Source organism: Salvelinus fontinalis, chromosome 15 (assembly GCF_029448725.1).
Source record: "Salvelinus fontinalis isolate EN_2023a chromosome 15, ASM2944872v1, whole genome shotgun sequence".
In the NCBI taxonomy this organism is placed as follows: Eukaryota; Metazoa; Chordata; class Actinopteri; order Salmoniformes; family Salmonidae; genus Salvelinus; species Salvelinus fontinalis.
Genome location: NC_074679.1, coordinates 16,876,186 through 16,901,576, shown reverse-complemented (window position 1 = coordinate 16,901,576; position 25,391 = coordinate 16,876,186). Strand labels below are relative to the sequence as shown.

The window sequence follows — 25,391 nt, the reverse complement described above, 5'->3', positions numbered from 1 at the left end:
GTAAAGTAACTGTTCACCAATAATAATGAACAAAATCCAGTTTACATACATAGCATTTAATTGACAATATTCAGAACAGATATATAGCAGTTTTTCTGTATTTTCTGTCCAAACATACATAGTCATCTGCATCATTAAAGGGGAATGGAATTGTTTGCGTTATCAGCTATTTCATTGAATGGGAGGTTGGGAAAGAGAGCGATAGAGAGAGAGAGAAAGAAACAGAGACAGAGCGAGAGAGGAATAGCAAGAGGGAGTGCGAGAGCGTGTGTGTGCAGGGTCTGGTGAGTGTGGCTCTCCTGACGGCCCTCGGACACAGTTGGTTCCCCCTCCCTTCCCATCCCTCGCCCTGCCCATCTCCCCCCTCACTCCCATCCCTCGCCCTCTTTCCCTCTCTCCACATCCCCCCCCTCTATTCCTCTCTCAATTCTTTGCCCTCTATTCCTCTCTCCTCATCCCTCGCCCCCTTTCCCTCTCTCCACACCCCTCCCCCCTCTATTGCTCTCTCCCCATCCCTCCCCATTCTTCGCCCTCTATTCCTCTCTCCCCATTCTTCTGCCTCTATTCCTCTCTCCGCATCCCTCCCCATTCTTCGCCCTATATTCCACTCTCCCCATCCCTCCCCATTCTTTGCCCTCTATTCCTCTCTCCCCATTCCTCCCCATTTCCCTCTCTCCACACCCCTCCCCATCCCTCTCTCCCCATCCATTGCCCTCTATCCCTCTCTCGCGATCCCTCCCCCTCTCTCCCCATACCCCTCTCTCCCCATACCCCTCTTTTCTCAGTCCAGTGTGAGGTCTGTCTAGAGCAGGATATGGTATTTGAGTGCGCGGGGGACCCTGTTGATGACCAGTCTGCCGTCGTAGCTGAGAGAGGCAAAGAGCCATGGGTCTGCCGAGGACCACTCCACCGCGTATACACTGTCCTCATGCTCTTCATAGGTAGATATGATACTGTCCTGCAGTGGCTCCTTAGTTCTAGAACACACACACGGGTGAGGTGAGTTGAATAGGGTGAGTTAAGGACAAGGCTGCCTACCACACACAAACAAAGGTCTAGTTATATTACTCAGTCTCTGTTCAAGGTCTGGTTGTGATTATACCAGGCACAGTACTACTCCACACAGCTGACCCTGGCTTCCTATACACATAATAGGGTATCCTTTAAAAAATATCTATCTATCTGTCTATATACACTGCTCAAAAAAATAAAGGGAACACTTAAACAACACAATGTAACTCCAAGTCAATCACACTTCTGTGAAATCAAACTGTCCACTTAGGAAGCAACACTGATTGACAATAAATTTCACATGCTGTTGTGCAAATGGAATAGACAAAAGGTGGAAATTATAGGCAATTAGTAAGACACCCCCAAAAAAGGAATGGTTCTGCAGGTGGTGACCACAGACCACTTCTCAGTTCCTATGCTTCCTGGCTGATGTTTTGGTCACTTTTGAATGCTGGCGGTGCTTTCACTCTAGTGGTAGCATGAGACGGAGTCTACAACCCACACAAGTGGCTCAGGTAGTGCAGTTCATCCAGGATGGCACATCAATGAGAGCTGTGGCAAAAAGGTTTGCTGTGTCTGTCAGCGTAGTGTCCAGAGCATGGAGGCCCTACCAGGAGACAGGCCAGTACATCAGGAGACGTGGAGGAGGCTGTAGGAGGGCAACAACCCAGCAGCAGGACCGCTACCTCCGCCTTTGTGCAAGGAGGTGCACTACCAGAGCCCTGCAAAATGACCTCCAGCAGGCCACAAATGTGCATGTGTCTGCTCAAACGGTCAGAAACAGACTCCATGAGGCTGGTATGAGGGCCCGACGTCCACAGGTGGGGGTTGTGCTTACAGCCCAACACCGTGCAGGACGTTTGGCATTTGCCAGAGAACACCAAGATTGGCAAATTCGCCACTGGCGCCCTGTGCTCTTCACAGATGAAAGCAGGTTCACACTGAGCACATGTGACAGACGTGACAGAGTCTGGAGACGCCGTGGAGAACGTTCTGCTGCCTGCAACATCCTCCAGCATGACCGGTTTGGCGGTGGGTCAGTCATGGTGTGGGGTGGCACTTCTTTGTGGGGCCGCACAGCCCTCCATGTGCTCGCCAGAGGTAGCCTGGCTGCCATTAGGTACCGAGATGAGATCCTCAGACCCCTTGTGAGACCATATGCTGACACATGCACATTTGTGGCCCGCTGGAGGTCATTTTGCAGGGCTCTGGCAGTGCACCTCCTTGCACAAAGGCGGAGGTAGCGGTCCTGCTGCTGGGTTGTTGCCCTCCTACGGCCTCCTCCACGTCTCCTGATGTACTGGCCTGTCTCCTGGTAGCGCCTCCATGCTCTGGACACTACGCTGACAGACACAGCAAACCTTTTTGCCACAGCTCGCATTGATGTGCCATCCTGGATGAACTGGACTACCTGAGTCACTTGTGTGGGTTGTAGACTCCGTCTCATGCTACCACTAGAGTGAAAGCACCGCCAGCATTCAAAAGTGACCAAAACATCAGCCAGGAAGCATAGGAACTGAGAAGTGGTCTGTGGTCACCACCTGCAGAACCATTCCTTTTTTGGGGGTGTCTTACTAATTGCCTTTAATTTCCACCTTTTGTCTATTCCATTTGCACAACAGCATGTGAAATTTATTGTTAATCAGTGTTGTTTCCTAAGTGGACAGTTTGATTTCACAGAAGTGTGATTGACTTGGAGTTACATTGTGTTGTTTAAGTGTTCCATTTATTTTTTTGAGCAGTGTATATATATATTACAATGTGTAGTGGTAGAGAGTCGGCACAGAAATGGAACAAAATAGGGCATGGCAAAGAATAGCAGAAGTTCATGAAGACCAGAGTACAGGGCTGAATCAAATGTATCAAACATATGATTGCTAATAACTGGACAACTGTTGCACTGAACATGAGATGATGGATACAGTAATGACAGTGGACAGTTATGGCTGAGGTTGGTCCAATATGGTTCAAAGGGAGGCCAGTTCTGGACAGATATGTCAGAAAGTGGACAGTGTTGACAAGTTATGACTGAGTGGACAGTTATGTCATAAAGGTTTTGACTTACTTCTCGTCCTGGTGGTTGTCCTCTCCGTCGCTGAGGTCATCGTCGTCCACCAGGTGACCGAAGGGCTCGGAGGAGATGGACACCATGTTGGACAGAATCACCCTGCTGTCACTGCTGCCGGTCAGCACCAGCTGGTCATGAGAGTGGTTGTAGCGCACGCTCCACACCCTGGGCACACACACAGGGAATCAGTGAATGGGTGTTTTTAATCCATCCTATTTTAGTATCTATACATCTCTTTTTCCTTTTCTCCACTATTCGTCTCTCCCTCTGAGTGCAGGTTGACGTTTATTGTCATGAGTCTTGTTCTGGAGGTAGAACTGAGCAATTTCTGCTAGATGGGCCAGCTGAAAAGTACAAATTGGCTATATCGTTAAAATGTATGAAAGCAAAATGAGCTTTTTGGTCTTAATTTAAGGTTAGCAGTGTGGTTAAGGTTAGGTTGAAAATCATATTTTCTGACTTTGTGGCTGTGCCAGCTAGTGACCACTCAGCATAGCTGCTTCTAGAGCAAAAGTCATGAGAATAAATGACAACCTGCCCTCTGGCTCTTCAGTACATTTGTATGTGGTAATTGAGATGGATATGGGCTTTGTTTCTCTGCTGTTTAGTTTGTACTGCCATAAGGTGTTGTGTAATGATGGTTAGTCAGTCAGTCTCTCTCTCTCTCTCTCATCCTAGGGCAGAGTTCAGTGGTGGATCCTAGCTCCTTATAGAGAGGGATTGAAGAATAACTGGCCTGTTGACAGAAAAGCTGCTTCAGTGCACTCTTTCCTCTTCTTCTAAAAAAATGTGTCACTAATAGCAGATCCCTGACTCCCTCGAAGCACTGTTCAGAAAACACTGGTAGGCTGGAACCTCCTATCTATCAGAATAGTATCACATCTACACTGTTAAGGATATATTTGGCCTGTCTATCTGTCTTTCAGAGATAGCATCCTGTGTGTGTGTGTGTGTGTGTATGTGTTTTTAATCATGCAGTAATTGGTGTGCTGCTCTAGTTGCAGCAACGGCATGGCTCTCAGACAGTCATTATCTGAGAGCGTGTCTCTACAGACATAGTGCACACACCCCTGAATACTGCAGGGCACTGTGTTCAGCTAGCTACTTACATGGCCCTGAGCACTGCAGCTCATCACAGAATAGCTACAGTAAGCACCTATAACACACACCTGAACACAGGGCTGGTCCTTGCCATAGAAGTCTATGATTGGTTCAGATTTTGTCTGGACTGGACCAAAAACCAAAGTCTGTGGATGTGGAAATCAAGGCCAGTTTGGACTGCACCAAGAAATATGTCCGAAAGGCATCGGCCCGTGCTTATAGAGGTGTAGCCTACAGTGTTGCCTGAAATGTAATTTTATGAATGCCCATCTATGTGGTAAGCCTACCATTTGTAAAACACCGGAGTGGACCAAAAAAAGACATCCAAAAGAAATTGGCTCGTGCTTACTGGGGCGTAGCCTACTATGTCAGCTGCAATGTGACTAATCAATTTGCCTATTTAAGCTCAGAGCCTATTTGCAAAGTGTTTACACAGTAGGAAATGCAGAAGTATTTTATTTTTTCGCTATGATCATCTTGAAAAAAATTGACGGATACAAACTTGAAACCACTGATGGGGTGAAACTCCTGGATAACAGTTGTGATTGTCCATTCCATATTGTCCATTTTACTTGGACCTGTCCTGTTTTTAGGATATGTTGTTTTTTAACATGAGCGCATTTTTTATTTGATTGGGTGCCATTTATGTTAGGCTATTTGATCGGAGAAACCTGCATGATGTAAAAAGTGTCCGTCTCATTACATTGTCATCCATTTTATCTCCAGCCTGTAGGCTACAGAAAAGGCCACATACACTATTGTAGAAAGAGTATCTGCTACATGATTTATGTTAGATGATTTATTTGACGGAACGTTGGTGGAGCGCCGCTGGGAATGGACAAGCTAAATATTTTGTTGTGTTAGTTTTGTGTTTTTGTGTTAGCAAATTGATGCTTATTGGTAGGAATGATGTTCATCTTCTGTTGGTTGTACAAAGAGTGGGTTTGATGCTACAAGTACTATTCCACAAAGATGGGAAGAATGCGGATGTATCTGCTGTGTGTGTGTGTGTGTGTGTGTGTGTGTGTGTGCTTGTGTCCTGTGTGTGTGTGTGTGTGTGTGTGTCTCCGTGCATCTGTGTGTCTACAGCGCAGCACAGGTGCCCACCAGTGGGAGTGCTCTTCCAGGTTCTTAACTGGCTCGTTGATGTTTCTCACGTCCCAGAATTTGACCTTGCAGTCGTCCCCACAGCTGGCCAGGTAGTACTGTTTGTTAGGATTGAAGTCCAGGTCTCGAACCAGCTGCCCGTGAGCATTCTCGATGCAGTAGATCTGACTGGGGACAAGAGAGAGAGGGGGAATGATAGAGAAAGAGTGAGAAATGAGAGAGAGAGAAAGGAGAAAACACCAGAGCAACCCTCCCTGATGACATCAATCAGAGATAGAAGCCTGTAGTGGTGCTGTACACTAGGTGAGGGCCAGACTGAATTTCCTGTCTAATAAAAGCCTGACTTGTTATAAAGCCAGGGGTCATAATCACACACGGCCTTGACTTCCTGCTCCTCTCTGCTGGGGAGAGGTAAGTGTTGAGGCACCAAAAAAGGAATGAAAGACCAGAGAAGAGGAAAGAGGAAATACTTTTCTGCTTCAGATGCTATTTGTTGTAAACCTTCTCTCCTCTCAACTGGACAGGAACCGACACCTTTCCTCTCATCTTCTTCTTCCATCATATTCTCTTCTGTCCTCCCCTTCCCCTCCACTTATCTCCCCCTCCCCATTCCCCCTCCATTCCTCCTCTCATCTTTCCTCCATCTCCCGCTGTGATGACTGAAGAGGAACCAGGGCGGCCTATGGAAAAGCATTGCCCACAGTGCTCCTTGCTCTCCTCCACCAAACACCATGTACCCTGCCACCCGCTGATCTCATTAAAAAGGGAGGTAAAATACAATGACCTGATGGCTTCAATGAGGTCAGGATGACAGTCTATATGGCTCAATGACTATATGGTTTGGGACGTCACAGAGCGACCAGACACTGGCATCAGCTCCCTCCCTCTCACCCCAAAAATGTCAACAGCGTTTCATCTTGTGGCTTTTAAAATGACTTGAGATGATATTTTGATGTGTAGCATTTCACACCGATTCGGTGTTCCGGTGTGTGTGTGTGTGTGTGTGTGGTGTCACTCTGCTGTCATTTGCACAATCTGCCCCCGATTGACTGACTCCTCTGTAACCGGTGTGACCTCTGGCCATGGTGTGACAGTGTGTGTGTGTCATAAACTCTGTCCTCCATGGAAAAGGACGCACAGGGGAAATGGAGCAGGAAATTGGGTTAGTTTCGGTGCTTCCAGAATGCTTCCGAGCATCCTGCTCCCCTCCCTCCACCTAGCAAATATAACATGGGAATCCTGAGCAAAGCCTGGCTGGAACCCTCCGACAAAGTATTCGGGATTATAGAACTTCCTAGCTTAAGCCTCCGGACACAGTGAAACTACATCTACTCGTTCTCCCTTACGGCTGTGAGGGCCCAAACAAGCTATTACACACAGGAACATGTGCACCGCACACACACACACTGCCCCCTCTAACCTCAGTCTGGGTGATACATCGCTATGCTGAGGGGATGGACTGGATATCACACTCATCACAGGTCTCCGTTTCTATGACAACTGCAGCTTCATCGTTTATCAAAATTAAAGCTTTGAGAGGAGTTGGGAAGGAAGGAGGGAGGGAGGGATCGACTGTCCATGCACAAAAGTAAGGGATCATTACATCAATTGTGGGTTGATTGAGAGATATCTTTATGGCCAATAATAAAGCAATTCTTGATGCTTAAAAGTCTCAGAGCAACAAAGTGTTCCTAGTGTTACTCTGTAAATATGAACAGCCATGCCAATAAACTCCCAAAAGTATACAGTTGAAGTTGGAAGTTTACAAACACTTAGGTTGGAGTCATTAAAACTCGTTTTTCAACCACTCCAAATTTCTTGCTAACAAACTATAGTTTTGGCAAGATGGTTAGGACATCTACTTTGAGCATGACAATTCATTTTTTCAACAATTGTTGACAGACAGATTATTTCACTAATAAATTACTGTATCACAATTCCAGTGGGTCAGAAGTTTACATACATTAAGTTGACCGTGCCTTTAAACAGCTTGGAAAATTCCAGAAAATGTCATGGCTTTAGAAGCTTCTGATAGGCTACTTGACATCATTTGAGTCAATTGGAGGTGTACCTGTGGATGTATTTCAAGGCCTACCTTCAAACTCAGTGCCTCTTTGCTTGACATCAGAAAATCAAAAGAAATCAGCCAAGACCTCAGGAAAAAAAATGTAGACCTCCACAAGTCTGATTCATCCTTGAGAGCAATTTCCATAAGCCTGAAGGTACCACACGTTCATCTGTACAAACAATAGTATGCAAGTATAAACACCATGGGACCACGCAGCCGTCACACCGCTCAGGAAAGAGACGCGTTCTGTCTCCTAGAGATGAATGTACTTTGATGCGAAAAGTGCAAATCAATCCCAGAACAACAGCAAAGGACCTTGTGAAGATGCCAGAGGAAACAGGTACAAAATACTCTATATCCACAGTAAAACGAGTCCTAAATCGACATAACCTGAAAGGCCACTCAGCAAGGAAGAAGCCACTGCTCCAAAACCGCTATAAAAAAGCCAGACTACGGTTTGCAACTGCACATCGGGACAAAGATCGTAGTTTTTGGAGAAATGTCCTCTGGTCTGATGAAACAAAAATAAAAATGTTTGGCCATAATGACCATCGTTATGTTCGGAGGAAAAAGGGGGAGGCTTGCAAGCTGAAGAACACCATCCAAACCTTGAAGCACGGGAGTGGCAGCATCATGTTGTGGTGGTGCTTTGCTGCAGGAGCGACTAGTGTACTTCACAAAATAGATGGCATCATGAGGGAGGAAAATATATAGAAGCAATATCTCAAGACATCAGTCAGGAAGTTAAAGCTTGGTCGCAAATGGGTCTTCCAAATGGACAATGACCCCAAGCATACTTCCAAAGTTGTGGCAAAATGGCTTAAAGACAACAAAGTCAAGGTATTGGAGTGGCCATCACAAAGCCCTGACCTCAATCCCATAGAAAATTTGTGTAAAGAACTGAAAAAGCGTGTGCGAACAAGGAGACCTACAAACCTGACTCAGTTACACCAGCTCTGTCAGGAGGAATCGGCCAAAATTCACCCAACTTATTGTGGGAAGCTTGTGGAAGGCTACCAGAAATGTTTTACCCAAGTTAACAATTTAAAGGCAATGCTACCAAATACTAATTGAGTGTATGTAAACTTCTGACCCACTGGGAATGTGATGAAAGAAATAAAAGCTGAAATATATCATTCTCTCTACTATTATTCTGACATTTCACATTCTTAAAATAAAGTGGTGATTCTAACTAACCTAAAACAGGGAATATTTACACTGATTAAATGTCACGAATTGTGAAAAAATTTGTTTAAATGTATTTGGCTAAGATGTATGTAAACTTCAGACTTCAACTGTACATCTGACATTTCTAAATAAACCCATAATCTATTTAATGGCGAGGTATAATATTTCCCACACATCCAAACATGGCTGAGGTTCTCCAGTAACTGTAATGTTGTGACCGGTCTTCCATCCTGGGGACAGCAGATGAGAAGGTCATGGATGATTGATGTGACAGACAAAGTTCCGGAGGTTAACGTCAAATAAACAAAACCCATGTCACTCGCAGTAGACAACTTTGATAAACTGTTAGTATCAAACTGCTGAGGGCTGAGGAAAATCCACTTTTTCTATCCCTTCCTTCTACATAACCAAAACAAAGCAAATCATTCTGGTTTAGATGTGAGCAGCACCAGTGGGCTCTAGTGACTGTAGTTCTCGGTCTGGGTGAGATGGCTGTCCTATTCTATCCTGTTCCCCATTGTTGTCGGATGCCAGTGTGACTGTTTGAGTCCCTGCAGTGAGTCTCTCGACCCAGAGTGTGGTGGAGCAAATAGAACTAGCATCAATCACACAGCTCTGCTGTCTACTCCATCTCTTCCCTAACACGCCTGGATACATGGGGATAAAACACTTTATTGAAAACACATCCGCTTTACAGATCAAGTAGAGGTTAGTGTGGTTGGTAAGTAATTCACAACAATGTTAAATTGAAATGTAAAACATAGCCTACTATACTAAACATAGCATACTATAATGTTCACACCAGGGTTTTCATTATCCCGTAATTGCTGGCTTTGCCCCCATAAAACAAAAAAGGCGATAAATTAAAATTGTTGTAACCAAATTGACCAGGAGAAAAAACAATGGTAGGCAGGCTATCAGCGCATCACCCACCACTTTACAATGTGAACCGTAGGCAGTATGCATTTTGAAAACATATTTAATTGTTTAAAACCTGAATGTTTGACTTCATATTATGAGGCATGTCTTACCTTGCTTATAAAACCAACCATAGAAAAGTGGAGGCAATTATTTTATAAAGAATTTACAGGCAGCGCTTGAGTTAAATTTGGGGAAGCATACAAATCATCCTACCATCTGCATGTCAGTTATGATTGTGCATTTTCATGGAACAGTTTCATTTCAATAATAACGTTTCCGTTTCTCAAAATCATTGTCACGTGGTTAAATCATACAAATCTTAATTAAAACGATACAAATATAAAAGTTGAAATTAAACTCATGCGAAAGCATCAGCCTCTGCCATATGGACACATTGCTTGATAAACCGTGATCATTGGCGGCTAAATAGCCTAAATGAGCGCATAGTGAAGTGCAATATTGTATCAAATCAAATAAACTGGATCCTTCCAGAAACTGTCTCTTGGGAACTTGCAACATTGTATAAACTAGCCTATTCCGGGCCTAAAGTTTCCCGCTGAGCTGGCAAAGACAGCTGTTTCTGCGCAAGAGAAAGAAATGTATTTTATGACGTTCCATTGTATATATGGGATCATCAGATCTCTTTCACACCGAGGCTTGGTGATTATCGAGGGAGAGAATGTTGGCAAGATAATTCAAATAGGCCAACAGTGAGGAACTATTAGGCTATAATTCGCAATATGTAAAACAAAAACAGACTTTGTTGACTTACTGTGTGAAGTGGAGCAAAAATGACTGAGAAGCTACGCATATTAGTGGTGGACCTGGTGACCAAGACAATCAGATATCAAACATCCCCAAATGGGCACTTTCCTAGATTAGCGTGCCGCAGGCCAGGTAGGCAACTACTATACGTGCTCAAGCGCGCATGCTCCCTCAACATTAACATGACAGAGAAACCAGACCGATGCTCATTGCTTGTGGCGGTTCTAGCTTGTATGGCTCCGTGGGCGAACACACCCGTCCTCTTCTTCTTGTCTCAACTAGAGGCTGACCGATTTATCGGCATGGCCGATTACATTGCACTCCATGAGGAAACTGCGTGGCAGGCTGACCACCTGTTACGCGAGTGCAGCAAGGAGCCAAGGTAAGTTGCTAGCTAGCATTCAACTTATCTTATAAAAAACAATCAATCTTAACATAATCACTAGATAACTACACATGGTTGATGATATTACTAGTTTAACTAGCTTGTCCTGCGTTGCAAATAATCAATGCGGTGCCTGTTAATTTATCATCGAATCACAGCCTACTTCGCCAAACGGGTGATGATTTAACAAGCGCATTCGTGAAAAAAGCACTGTCGTTGCACCAATGTACCTAAACATAAACATCAATGCCTTTCTTAAAATCAATACACAAGTATATATTTTTAAACCTGCATATTTAGTTAAAAGAAATTCATGTTAGCAGGCAATATTAACTAGGGAAATTGTGTCACTTCTCGTATGTTCTGTGAAAGCAGAGTCAGGGTATATGCAGCAGTTTGGGCCGCCTGGCTCGTTGCGAACTGTGTGAAGACCATTTTTTCCAAACAAAGACCATAATTAATTTGCCAGAATTTTAGACTTATGGATGCCACCCGTTCGATAAAATTTCGGAAAGGTTCCGTATTTCACTGAAAGAATAAACGTTTTGTTTTCGAAATTATAGTTTCCGGATTCGACCATAATTAATGACCTAAGGCTCATATTTCTGTGTGTTTATTATATTACAATTAAGTATATAATTTGATATAGCAGTCTGACTGAGCGGTGGTAGGCAGCAGCAGGCTCGTCAGCATTCATTCAAACAGCACTTTCCTGCGTTTGCCAGCAGCTCTTCGCAATGCTTGAAGCACAGCGCTGTTTATGACTTCAAGCCTATCAACTCCCGAGATTAGGCTGGCAATACTAAAGTACCTATTAGAACATCAAATAGTCAAAGGTATAGGAAATACAAATGGTAGAGAGAGAAATAGTCCTATAATAACTACAACCTAAAACTTCTTAACTGGGAATATTCATGTTAAAAGGAACCACCAGCTTTCATATGTTCTCATATTCTGAGCAAGGAACTTAAACATTAGCTTTTTTACATGGCACGTATTGCACTTTTACTTTCTTCTCTAACACTGTGTTTTTGCATTATTTAAACCAAATTGAACATGTTTCATTATTTATTTGAGACTAAATAGATTTTTATTTATGTATTATATTAGGTTAAAATAAAAGTGTTCATTCAGTATTGTTGTAATTGTCATTATTACAAATATATATATAAAAATCGTCCGATTATTCGGTATCGGCTTTTTTTTGGTCCTCCAATAATCGGTATCGGCTTTGAAAAATCATAATCGGTCGACCTCTAGTCTCAACATTTTTTAATTATACTGAAGACACATTATCGTCACACATATTTTAGATGCCTTCACTGACAGCCTCAACTCAATCAGCTTGGCCTTTTGCCACATGCACTGCCAATGAAATACTTCCTCATATGCCATTTCTCTCCTGTTTCATTGGTTTTCATACCTACTTTTGTTGTCCAAGGATTTTACACACTTATGTAGGGGTCATAAAAATATATAAAATAACATAATATATGTCGCAACAGGTCTAAATATGTCATGACAGTGTTATGACCATATTATAACAGGTTATGACAAGTTATTTCAGCTGTTATGACATATTAGGACATGGTTATGAACGTGTCATAAAGTGTAATGATACTGGGCGTCAAGTAAAGTGTTACCCACAGTACTGTATGCTACTGTACAGTACAGAGAAAGTAGAGAGGCCAGTTTGACTGCAGCACTGCATTGCGTTTCTGTATGCATCCTGCAGTGCATGTTGCGGAGGCAGGCCTGACAGTTGGCGCACAGCTGACAGTGTGTTTGCTCCCCTCTCACTGCGGAATGTGGGTGCAAACAGGGTTTGGGATTGATGTACTGAGAGAACATCCCCTATGACAGCCCCAGCCAGCAATAGAGCAGGACACACGCTCACACAAACAAACGCCGTCACACACAAATGCCCTCACACACAAACGCCCTCACACACAAACGCGCCCTCACAAGTGCTCGCTCACAACACACGCGCCGGCTCACAACACACACACACGCGCTCACAACACACACACAACACAGACACGTACACAACACACACGCGTACACAACACACACGCTCATCCGCCCACACACAGGCGCACAAACACTCACACACATGGCCAGTGTGTACTAAGTCTAAGTTTCCTGTGTCTGAGTGGGGCCAAGAAGGGCAGGTCGGTTTGGGCTGGCACACAGTGTGACGAGCCAGAGCAGACACACACCAAAGAGGATGTCTGAGGAGCCACTGGACCGTGCTCACAGGCTGCCATCACACAGCTGCTGCACCAACTGGACACACGCTGTCACACAAAAACAGGCACACACACACACTCGGCTCTCGCACACTCGGCTCTCGCACACTCGGCTCTCGCACACTCGGCTCTCGCACACTCGGCTCTCGCACACTCGGCTCTCACACACACACTCGGCTCTCACACACACACTCGGCTCTCACACACACACACTCGGCTCTCACACACACACACACACACACACTCGGCTCTCACACACACACACACTCAGCTCTCACACACACACACACACACACACTCAGCTCTCACACACACACACACACTCAGCTCTCACACACACACACACACTCAGCTCTCACACACACACACACTCAGCTCTCACACACACACACACACACACACACACACACACACACACACACACACACACACACACTCAGCTCTCTCACACACACACACACACACACTCAGCTCTCTCACACACACACACACACACACACTCAGCTCTCTCACACACACACACACACACTCAGCTCTCTCACACACACACACACACTCAGCTCTCTCACACACACACACTCAGCTCTCACACACACACACACTCAGCTCACACACACACACACACTCAGCTCACACACACACACACACTCAGCTCTCACACACACACACACTCAGCTCTCACACACACACACACTCAGCTCTCACACACACACACACACTCAGCTCTCTCACACACACACACACACACTCAGCTCTCTCACACACACACACACACTCAGCTCTCTCACACACACACACTCAGCTCTCTCACACACACACACTCAGCTCTCACACACACACACACACTCAGCTCTCACACACACACACACTCAGCTCTCACACACTCAGCTCTCACACACTCAGCTCTCACACACTCAGCTCTCACACACTCAGCTCTCACACACTCAGCTCTCGCACACTCAGCTCTCGCACACTCAGCTCTCGCACACTCAGCTCTCGCACACACACACACACTCAGCTCTCACAAACTCAGCTCTCACACACTCAGCTCTCACACACTCAGCTCTCACACACACACACTCAGCTCTCACACACACACACTCAGCTCTCACACACACACACACAGCTCTCACACACACACACACAGCTCTCACACTCAACTCTCACACACACACACACAGCTCTCACACTCAACTCTCACACACACACACACACACACACACACACACACACACACACACACACACACACACACACACACACACACAGCTCTCACACAGCTCTCACACAGCTCTCACACACTCAGCTCTCACACACTCAGCTCTCACACACTCAGCTCTCACACACTCAGCTCTCACACACTCAGCTCTCACACACTCAGCTCTCACACACTCAGCTCTCACACACACACACTCAGCTCACACACTCAGCTCACACACACTCAGCTCACACACACACACACACACACACTCAGCTCTCTCACACACACACACACACACACACTCAGCTCTCTCTCACACACACACACACACACTCAGCTCTCTCACACACACACACACTCAGCTCTCTCTCACACACACACAACACACACACACACAACACACACACACACAGCTCACACACACACACAGCTCACTCACACAGCTCACACACACACACAGCTCACACACACACTCAGCTCACACACAGCTCACACACACACACTCAGCTCACACACACACACTCAGCTCACACACACACACTCAGCTCACACACACACACTCAGCTCACACACACACACACACACTCAGCTCACACACACACACACACTCAGCTCTCACACACACACACTCAGCTCTCACACACACACACTCAGCTCTCACACACACACACTCAGCTCACACACACTCAGCTCACACACACACACACACACACAGCTCTCACACACACACACACACACACACTCAGCTCACACACACACACACACACACACACTCAGCTCACACACACACACACACACACACTCAGCTCGGCTCTCACACACACACAGCTCTCACACACACTCAGCTCACACACACACACACACGCTCAGCTCACACACACACACACACACACACACACACACACACACACACACACACACACACTCAGCTCTCACACACACACTCAGCTCTCACACACACACTCAGCTCTCACACACACACTCAGCTCTCACACACACACTCAGCTCTCACACACACACTCAGCTCTCTCACACACACTCAGCTCTCTCACACACACACTCAGCTCTCTCACACACACACTCAGCTCACACACACACACACTCAGCTCACACACACACACACACACTCAGCTCTCACACACACACTCAGCTCTCACACACACACTCAGCTCTCACACACACACTCAGCTCTCACACACACACTCAGCTCTCACACACACACTCAGCTCTCACACACACACTCAGCTCTCACACACACACTCAGCTCTCACACACACTCAGCTCTCACACACACTCAGCTCTCACACACACTCAGATCTCACACACACACACACACTCAGCTCTCACACACACACTCACACACTCAGCTCTCACACACACACTCACACACTCAGCTCTCACACACACACACACTCAGCTCTCACACACAGCTCTCACACACACACACACTCAGCTCTCACACACAGCTCTCACACACACACACACTCAGCTCTCACACACAGCTCTCACACACACACACTCAGCTCACACACAGCTCTCACACACACACACTCAGCTCACACACACACACGGCTCTCTCTCTCACACACACACACACACACACAGCTCATACACACACACACATACACTCAGCTCACACACACACACACACACACAGCTAAAAACACAGCTCACACACACACACTCAGCTCTCACACACACACACACTCAGCTCTTAAAACACACACTCAGCTCTCACACACACACACTCAGCTCTCACACACACACTCAGCTCTCACACACACACACACTCAGCTCGCTCACACTCACACTCAGCTCTCTCACACACACACACACAGCTCTCTCACACACACACACAGCTCTCTCTCACACACACACACACAGCTCCCTCACACACACACACACACACACACACAGCTCCCTCACACACACAGCTCTCACACACACACACACACACACACACACTCAGCTCTCACACACACACACACACACACACTCAGCTCTCACACACACACACACACACACACACTCAGCTCTCACACACACACACACACACTCATCTCTCTCACACACACACACACACACACTCAGCTCTCTCACACACGCACACACTCAGCTCTCACACACGCACACACTCAGCTCTCACACACACACACACTCAGCTCTCACACACACACACACTCAGCTCTCACACACACACACTCAGCTCACACACACACACACTCAGCTCACACACACACACACACACTCAGCTCACACACACACTCAGCTCACACACACACACACACACTCAGCTCACACACACACACTCAGCTCTCACACACACACTCAGCTCTCACACACACACTCAGCTCTCACACACACACTCAGCTCTCACACACACACTCAGCTCTCACACACACACTCAGCTCTCACACACACACTCAGCTCTCACACACACACTCAGTTCTCACACACACACTCAGCTCTCACACACACACTCAGCTCACACACACACACTCAGCTCACACACACACACTCAGCTCACACACACACACTCAGCTCACACACACACACTCAGCTCACACTCAGCTCTCACACACACACACACACACACACACACACACACTCAGCTCTCACACACACACACACACTCAGCTCTCACACACACACACACACACTCAGCTCTCACACACACACACACACACTCAGCTCTCACACACACACACACACACACTCAGCTCTCACACACACACACACACACACACTCAGCTCTCACACACACACACACACTCAGCTCTCACACACACAAACACACACTCAGCTCTCACACACACACACTCAGCTCTCACACACACACACACTCAGCTCTCAAACACAGCTCTCACACACACACTCAGCTCTCACACACAGCTCTCACACACACACACACTCAGCTCACACACACACACGGCTCTCTCTCACACACACACACACACACACACACACACAGCTCATACACACACACACATACACTCAGCTCACACACACACACACACACACACACACACACACACACACACACACACACTCAGCTCTCACACACACACACACACACTCAGCTCACTCTCTCACACACACCCACAAACTCAGCTCTCTCACACACACACTCAGCTCTCTCACACACACACACACTCAGCTCTCTCTCACACACACACACTCAGCTCTCTCTCACACACACTCAGCTCTCTCTCACACACACTCAGCTCTCTCTCTCTCACACACACACACACACTCAGCTCTCTCTCACACACACACACACCACACACACACTTAGCTTACACACACACACACACACACACTCAGCTCTCACACACACACACACACACTCAGCTCACTCTCTCACACACACCCACAAACTCAGCTCTCTCACACACACACTCAGCTCTCTCACACACACACACACACTCAGCTCTCTCTCACACACACACACACACTCAGCTCTCTCTCACACACACACACACTCAGCTCTCTCTCACACACACTCAGCTCTCTCTCACACACACTCAGCTCTCTCTCTCTCACACACACACACACACACTCAGCTCTCTCTCACACACACACACACCACACACACACTTAGCTTACACACACACACACACACACACACACTTAGCATAAACACACACACTCAGCTCACACACAAACACACACACACTCAGCTCACACACACACACACACACAGCTGGCACAGCTCACACACACACACACTCAGCTCACACACACACACACTCAGCTCACACACACACACACTCAGCTCACACACACACACACACACACACACACACACACACACACACACACACACACACACTCAGCTCTCACACACCTCTCTCACACACCTCTCTCACACACTCAGCTCACACGCCTCTCTCACACACTCAGCTCTCACACACACACACACTCAGCTCTCACACACAGCTCTCACACACACACACACTCAGCTCTCACACACACTCAGCTCTCACACACACACACACTCAGCTCTCACACACACACACTCAGCTCTCTCACACACACACTCAGCTCTCTCACACACACACACACAGCTCTCTCACACACACACACACAGCTCTCTCTCACACACACACACACACACAGCTCCCTCACACACACAGCTCTCACACACACACACACACCGCTCTCACACACACACACACAGCTCTCACACACACACACACACACACAGCTCTCTCACACACACACACAGCTCTCACACACACACACACACACAGCTCTCTCACACACACACACACTCAGCTCCCACACACACACACACTCAGCTCTCTCACACACACACACTCAGCTCTCTCACACACACACACACACACACACTCAGCTCTCACACACACACACACACACACACTCAGCTCTCACACACACACACACACACACACTCAGCTCTCACACACACACACACACACACACTCAGCTCTCTCACACACACACACACTCAGCTCTCACACACACTCAGCTCTCACACACACTCAGCTCTCACACACACACTCAGCTCTCACACACACACTCAGCTCTCACACACACACACACACACTCAGCTTGCACACACACACACTCAGCTTGCACACACACACTCAGCTCTCACACACACACACAGCTCTCTCACACACACACACACACACACTCAGCTCTCTCTCACACACACACACACATACACACACACACACCTCTCACACACACACACACACACACACACACCTCTCACACACACACACACACACACACCTCTCACACACACACACACACCTCTCACACACACACACCTCTCACACACACACACACTCAGCTCTCACACACACACACACACACACACACAGCTCTCTCACACACACACACTCAGCTCTCACACACACACACACTCAGCTCTCACACACACACACACTCAGCTCTCACACACACACACACTCAGCTCTCACACACACACACACACACACACACACTCAGCTCTCACACACACACACACACACACTCAGCTCTCACACACACACACACACACTCAGCTCTCACACACACACACACACACACACTCAGCTCTCACACACACACACACACACTCAGCTCTCACACACACACACACACACACACACACACACACACACTCAGCTTGCACACACACACACTCAGCTCTCACACACACACACACACACACACACTCAGCTCTCACACACACACACACACACACACTCAGCTCTCACACACACACACACACTCAGCTCTCACACACACACACACACTCAGCTCTCACACACACACACACACTCAGCTCTCACACACACACACACACACACACACACACTCAGCTTGCACACACACACACTCAGCTTGCACACACACACTCAGCTCTCACACACACACTCAGCTCTCACACACACACTCAGCTCTCACACACACACTCAGCTCTCACACACACACACACACACACAGCTCTCACACACACACACAGCTCTCTCACACACACACACAGCTCTCTCACACACACACACAGCTCTCTCACACACACACACAGCTCTCTCACACACACACACACACACACACTCAGCTCTCACACACACACACACACACACCACACTCTCCTGTAGTTTTCTAATATTTTCTCTCCCTCTCTCACCCTCATTATTGCTCTCACTCCTCCTCTCTCTCTCAATTTCTCTCCAGCGCTTTGGTGTTACCGGAGCAATCGATAGAGAGGTGATTATTATTCCTCTAGCAGAGCCCACACACACAACTTGACCTCCCTCCCTCTCCCACCATCTCTCTGTAATGATACTGACTGTACAGTGGGGGTATAGCAGATAATGTACGGATATGAATGTGGCTTTAAGGTCAATGTTGGTAGTGGGTGGATAGGTGGAATCAGTGTGGGGGTGATAACCTATCGACTCATCCAGATGAGGTATTCTGTTACTTATCTTTGGTCTGTCCAGTTTGGGTGGGGTATGGTAGGAGCAAGAGCATCACATTGAGCCTTAATGTAACCACCCAATAAGGACCACATTTAATACTAGAACTCATTGTTTTCTAATACTAATGACAAAGTATAGTTATTATACTACATAATTCAGTACTACAGGACTATAAATAAGTCGTTGTTTAGAACATAATGGCTGAACATAGTTAGTATGTACCATTACCTCATGGTACGGAGGTCCCAGCCTCTGATGGCTGTGTCGTTGGCTGTGGCCAGCTGGGTACAGTTGTGATGTGGACTCCACTTCCCAGCCGTGAACTTCAGTTGACCTTTACCCTCTAAGGTGGCACTGCTGGAGATCTGGAAGGGAAAGGCTTAACGACTACTACACCTGAACACACACATGTCAATCATGGGGTATGGAGAGGTAAGAGTTAATGTATTGATGATCTGTATAGACAGGCCTTCCCTAGTGTACTGTATAGCTGACCTCGCCCTCCTTCACACAGTAGTCAATGACAGGTTCAATGACTCTTCAAGGACCTTGTTTCCATTCTGAATATCTATATACTGTTACTCATGGATCACCAGTTTGACCATGATGGACCCTCTGAGTCTGTACTGACTCATTTCATACATCTGCATGTCAACCTGCTATCTTTACCTACAGTAGATAATAATAATACAGGGACACTGAACAATCCAATTTATAAGAATCCCCCTCTCGCTCTCTCTGCAGAGCTGTATTTTATCGATTGTTCCCTTATTGCACAGGCTAGGGAAAGTCGCATTATCTCAGGTATAGAGGGAAGAGAAGGGAGAGGAGGGAGGACATCGGAGAGGGGGGGAAGGTAGGGGAACGAAAATGGGGAGAGGGAAGGAGATGAAAGGAACGGGGGTGGATTGAGTGAGAAAGAGAGGAGAAGAGGTGAAGAGGGGTAGAGAGAGAAAGAGAGATCCATACACTCAAATGTTCTTATAAGTGTGATTATTGCGTTGTACATTGGCACAGCCTCGTGTCCTGCCTAGCTCCCAGCTATGTTAGAGCTAACCATATTAGCAGCACTAACGAGACAGCATAGAAAAAACTGAAGGACGCCTACCTTTAGCAAGCAGCGTCAGATAAAACATTGCTATCTGCCAAATAGTCACGTATTTATGGAGAGTGTGAACCGACTGTGTCGGAGCATGTGTGTGTGTGTGTGTGTGTGTGTGTGTACAGTCGCAATGGATAAGGTGTGTGGGTGTACAGTCGCAATGGATAAGGTGTGTGGGTGTGCCGTGAGCCGGAGGAGATGTTCTCACTCAATTCCAGCAGTGTCTCTAATTGAGCGCACCCGTACACGCACACACACACAATTAATCCACCCTGGACCCATGCGACAGACAAATCCATGGTGCAGCTGGACAGACAGACAGGCCTGTGATGAACACATCAGCCTGAGAACCTCTGATAGAGGGAAGGAACGTGGGAAAGGAGGGAGGGATGGAGGAGAGGGGAGTGGCTGAGAGGGATAGAGTGGAGAAGATTAGCATTCTCAACAGCACTGGAGGAATCTGTCTTGGCTGTCAGGCTCCTCCCTCCCTCCCTCTTTCTTTTCATTTTTAATGGCTGCCATGTCCAGGGCAAGCTGTGTCACTTGATAGCTCTGCTGCTCTGCAGCCCAGACTGATGTCAGTGTCACTGCACAGGGGGGACACTGTGCCTTCCACTAAGACTCCTCCGCACACACAGAGTAGGAGAGAGTGTGTGCGTGTCTGACTGCAATCTCTTGATGAGTGATTCTTCACAGGTTTCCATTATGACGGACACACACACACACACACACACACACACACACACACACACACACACACACACACACACACACACACACACACACACAGAGAGAGAGAAACGTCAAGTCCTGTGTTGTGTCCTGTTGGGCCTGTAACCTGGCTGGCCTGTGCAGATCTCTGTACGAGAACATGAATTTGGCCTACTAATTATGTAAGCCCATTATTCATGAAGCACCTCCCTACTGCATCCAGGCAGCTAGCTGCTAATGGAACATTAACTGACCAGCCTACACAGTACAGTGAGTACACACACTTCATCTCTACTATAGAACTATGGATGTATTAATAACAGAGGCAGTGGAGTGGAGAATCAGAACAGTAAATAGCAATGTGGAGACCTCACTTCATTAGTAGTGGGGATGGCACTTCACTGTCAGAGGAGAGAGTTTCTACTAAAGAGTATGACCACCAACTAGGTAGACCAACTGTGTGACAACAAATAGTACTTTGGACATGTACCTTTTAATAGGTATAGTTCAAAATAAAACTAGCTTGCATGGGGGTTGGGACAGGGCAGTGGTTAAAACAGTACATCTTCTTCTTACACAAGAAGCACTTAAAAGGTCAACTCAGCGAGATGGCGTTGCAACGAGCAGCACCACAGACACTGAGATGGGCGCGATGCAAGAGTTTGCTCTCACACAGTCAAACGGAGTGTTGTATCTGTGCATGTGCATGGGTGCGCTTCACGCTGCTACAGCCTGGTAGCTACGGGACCCAAACAGCAGAGAAGTTTACCCTTGCCCAGATACAGGGTGTGTTTCAGTAAGGAAGAACACCTAGCGGAGCCACTGAAGCTAGCCCAGATACAGGGTGTGTTTCAGTAAGGAAGAACACCTAGCAGAGCCACTGAAGCTAGCCCAGATACAGGGTGTGTTTCAGTAAGGAAGAACACCTAGCAGAGCCACTGAAGCTAGCCCAGATACAGGGTGTGTTTCAGTAAGGAAGAACACCTAGCGGAGCCACTGAAGCTAGCCCAGATACAGGGTGTGTTTCAGTAAGGAAGAACACCTAGCAGAGCCACTGAAGCTAGCCCAGATACAGGGTGTGTTTCAGTAAGGAAGAACACCTAGCGGAGCCACTGAAGCTAGCCCAGATACAGGGTGTGTTTCAGTAAGGAAGAACACCTAGCGGAGCCACTGAAGCTAGCCCAGATACAGGGTGTGTTTCAGTAAGGAAGAACACCTAGCGGAGCCACTGAAGCTAGCCCAGATATAGGGTGTGTTTCAGTAAGGAATCAGGTGATCTTGGTGAGGCGAGCAGAGCTGAGATCTGGAGACTGGCTAGGCCACTCCAGGACCTTGAAATGCTTCTTACGAAGCCACTCCTTCGTTGCCCGGGCGGTGTGTTTGGGATCATTGTCATGCTGAGAACTTGCACAATTGGTGGCTGACTAAATACTTTTTTGCCCCACTGTATGTTGTAGGAGAGGGAGGGAAATATAAGACCAGTCTGATATGGTGGTTATCAAATAATGAGCACAGGGTATGGGCAGATGTATGGCGGTGTGAGTGCGTGTCTCACCGTGGCCTGGGTAGAGCTCTCCGTCAGGTCCCAGAGCAGAGCGTGGTTATCAGCCAGAGAGATCACATGCTTCCCATCTCCCATGGGCTCCCACAGGACACTGCAGCAGAGAGAGACAGAGAGAGCGGGAGGGGGGTTAGTTCACAGGACACACATGCATGAACACACACTTCAGTGAGAGAAAACACGAACACATATATACAACCACAGTATGATGCACACACAAGCACTCTCTCTCTCACACACACACAAACGACATGGCCTGCAAAGGCTGCAACTACTGTAACCAAAGTTTATGACCATGATATGACAAGTTTGTAGTCAAATGACCACTATGCAGTATTTACTGCATACAACACACACACACACACACACACACACACACACACACACACACACACACACACACACACACACACACACACACACACACACACACTAGATAAGAGCCCCTTCATGTACCTGCTATAGACCTGCTATAGACTGATTAGTCCTTAGTTCTAGTGGTGATAAATGAGACTGGTCCAACCCCTCTAAGTCATTCATCAGGGCAGAGCAACACAACATAAAGCCTCCACTGTGCTGTGTGTGTGGGAGGGATAAAGGGATGGAAGAGGAGGGAGGGAGGGACAAAGTTAGTCTTTCTCAGGATTTCATCCAACTCTGTAATTTGCTTCCATCTCTTGTGAGGGGATAGGGGGAAGAGAGGGACAGAGGGAAAAGGAGAGAGCGAAGAGTAAAAGAGTTTATGGAGGTTGTAAATCCATGGATGAGGGGGACAGTTTTTACTGCCCTACCAAGGTGTTAGGAGTCACAGGCCTAGGACACAAATACACACACACACACACAGCTTTCTGTCCTTCTCCTTATCTCTCATTCATTTATTCTATAAAAACTGCTCCAATCTGAAGTCAATGTATTCACCACACACAGATTTATGAAAGCAGCCCCCCAATTATATCAATTAGCCTAAATCATAAAACAGAAAGAAAGAAAAGAAAGAGAGAAGAGAGAGAGAGAAAATGAAGGAAGAGTACATCAGAAATCAGCTAAATGTAATTGAAGAATTCATAGAATCTAACCACTTCTGGGAAACTTGGAAAACTATAAGAAACATCAACAACATGAAGAGTTATCTATCCAAAACAGAGATGTATGGATAAACCACTTCTCCAATCCTTTTGGCTCTATAACAAAGAACAAACACCAAAAACATTTACATGTTCAAATATACATCTTAGAATCAACTGTTAAAGACCTAGAACCCACTGGATTCTCCAATTACATAGAATGAACTACAGGACAAAATACAAAAATGATCAAATATACAGACCGGGGCCTCCCGAGTGGTGCAGTGGTCTAAGGCACTGCATCGCAGTTGCTAGCTGTTCCACTAGAGATCCTGGTTCAAAGGCTCCAGGCTCTGTCGCATCCGGCCGTGACCAGGAGACCCATGGGGAGGCGCACAATTGGCCCAGTGTCTTCCGGGTTAGGGGAGGGTTTGGCCGGCAGGGTTGTTCTTGTCCCATCGCGCACTACCGATTCCTGTGGCGGGCCGGGCGCATGCACGCCGACACGGTCACTAGGTGTACGATGTTTCCTCCGACACATTGGTGTGGCTGGCTTCCGGGTTAAGCGGGCACTGTGTCAAGAAGCAGTGTGGCTTTGTTGGGTCGTGTTTCGGAGGACGCACGGCTCTCGACCTTCGACTCTCCCGAGTCCATACGGGAGTTGCAGCGATGAGACAAGACACTAACTACAAATTGGATACCATGAAATTGGGGAGAAAAAGGGATAAAGATAAAATATATATATATATAAATAAATAGACCACAAATTTACCTCTGACACCGCTTATTATATAGGTCCTGGATTGCAGGAAGCTTGGCCCCAGTGATGTACTGGGCCGTACGCACTACCCTCTGTAGCGTCTTACGGTCAGATGCCGAGCAGTTGTCATACCAGGCAGTGATGCAACCGTTCAGGATCTTCTCGATGGTGCAGCTGTTGAACTTAATTG

General features: G+C 47.0%; 1 protein-coding gene across 1 annotated transcript in view; it reads right to left on the bottom strand.

Annotated features, from left to right (window-relative positions):
* Window positions 1-40: 40 nt before the first annotated feature.
* Window positions 41-25,391, bottom strand: part of LOC129811476 (EARP-interacting protein homolog) — a 48,593-nt gene continuing 23,242 nt past the window's right edge. The window contains exons 5-9 of the mRNA XM_055862815.1: window positions 23,372-23,471; window positions 20,232-20,368; window positions 5,288-5,455; window positions 3,077-3,244; window positions 41-977 (exon numbers count right to left, since the gene is read on the bottom strand). Of these exons, the coding sequence (XP_055718790.1) occupies window positions 803-977; window positions 3,077-3,244; window positions 5,288-5,455; window positions 20,232-20,368; window positions 23,372-23,471 (748 nt within the window). The 3' untranslated portion in view covers window positions 41-802. The remainder of the gene's footprint in view (window positions 978-3,076; window positions 3,245-5,287; window positions 5,456-20,231; window positions 20,369-23,371; window positions 23,472-25,391) is intronic.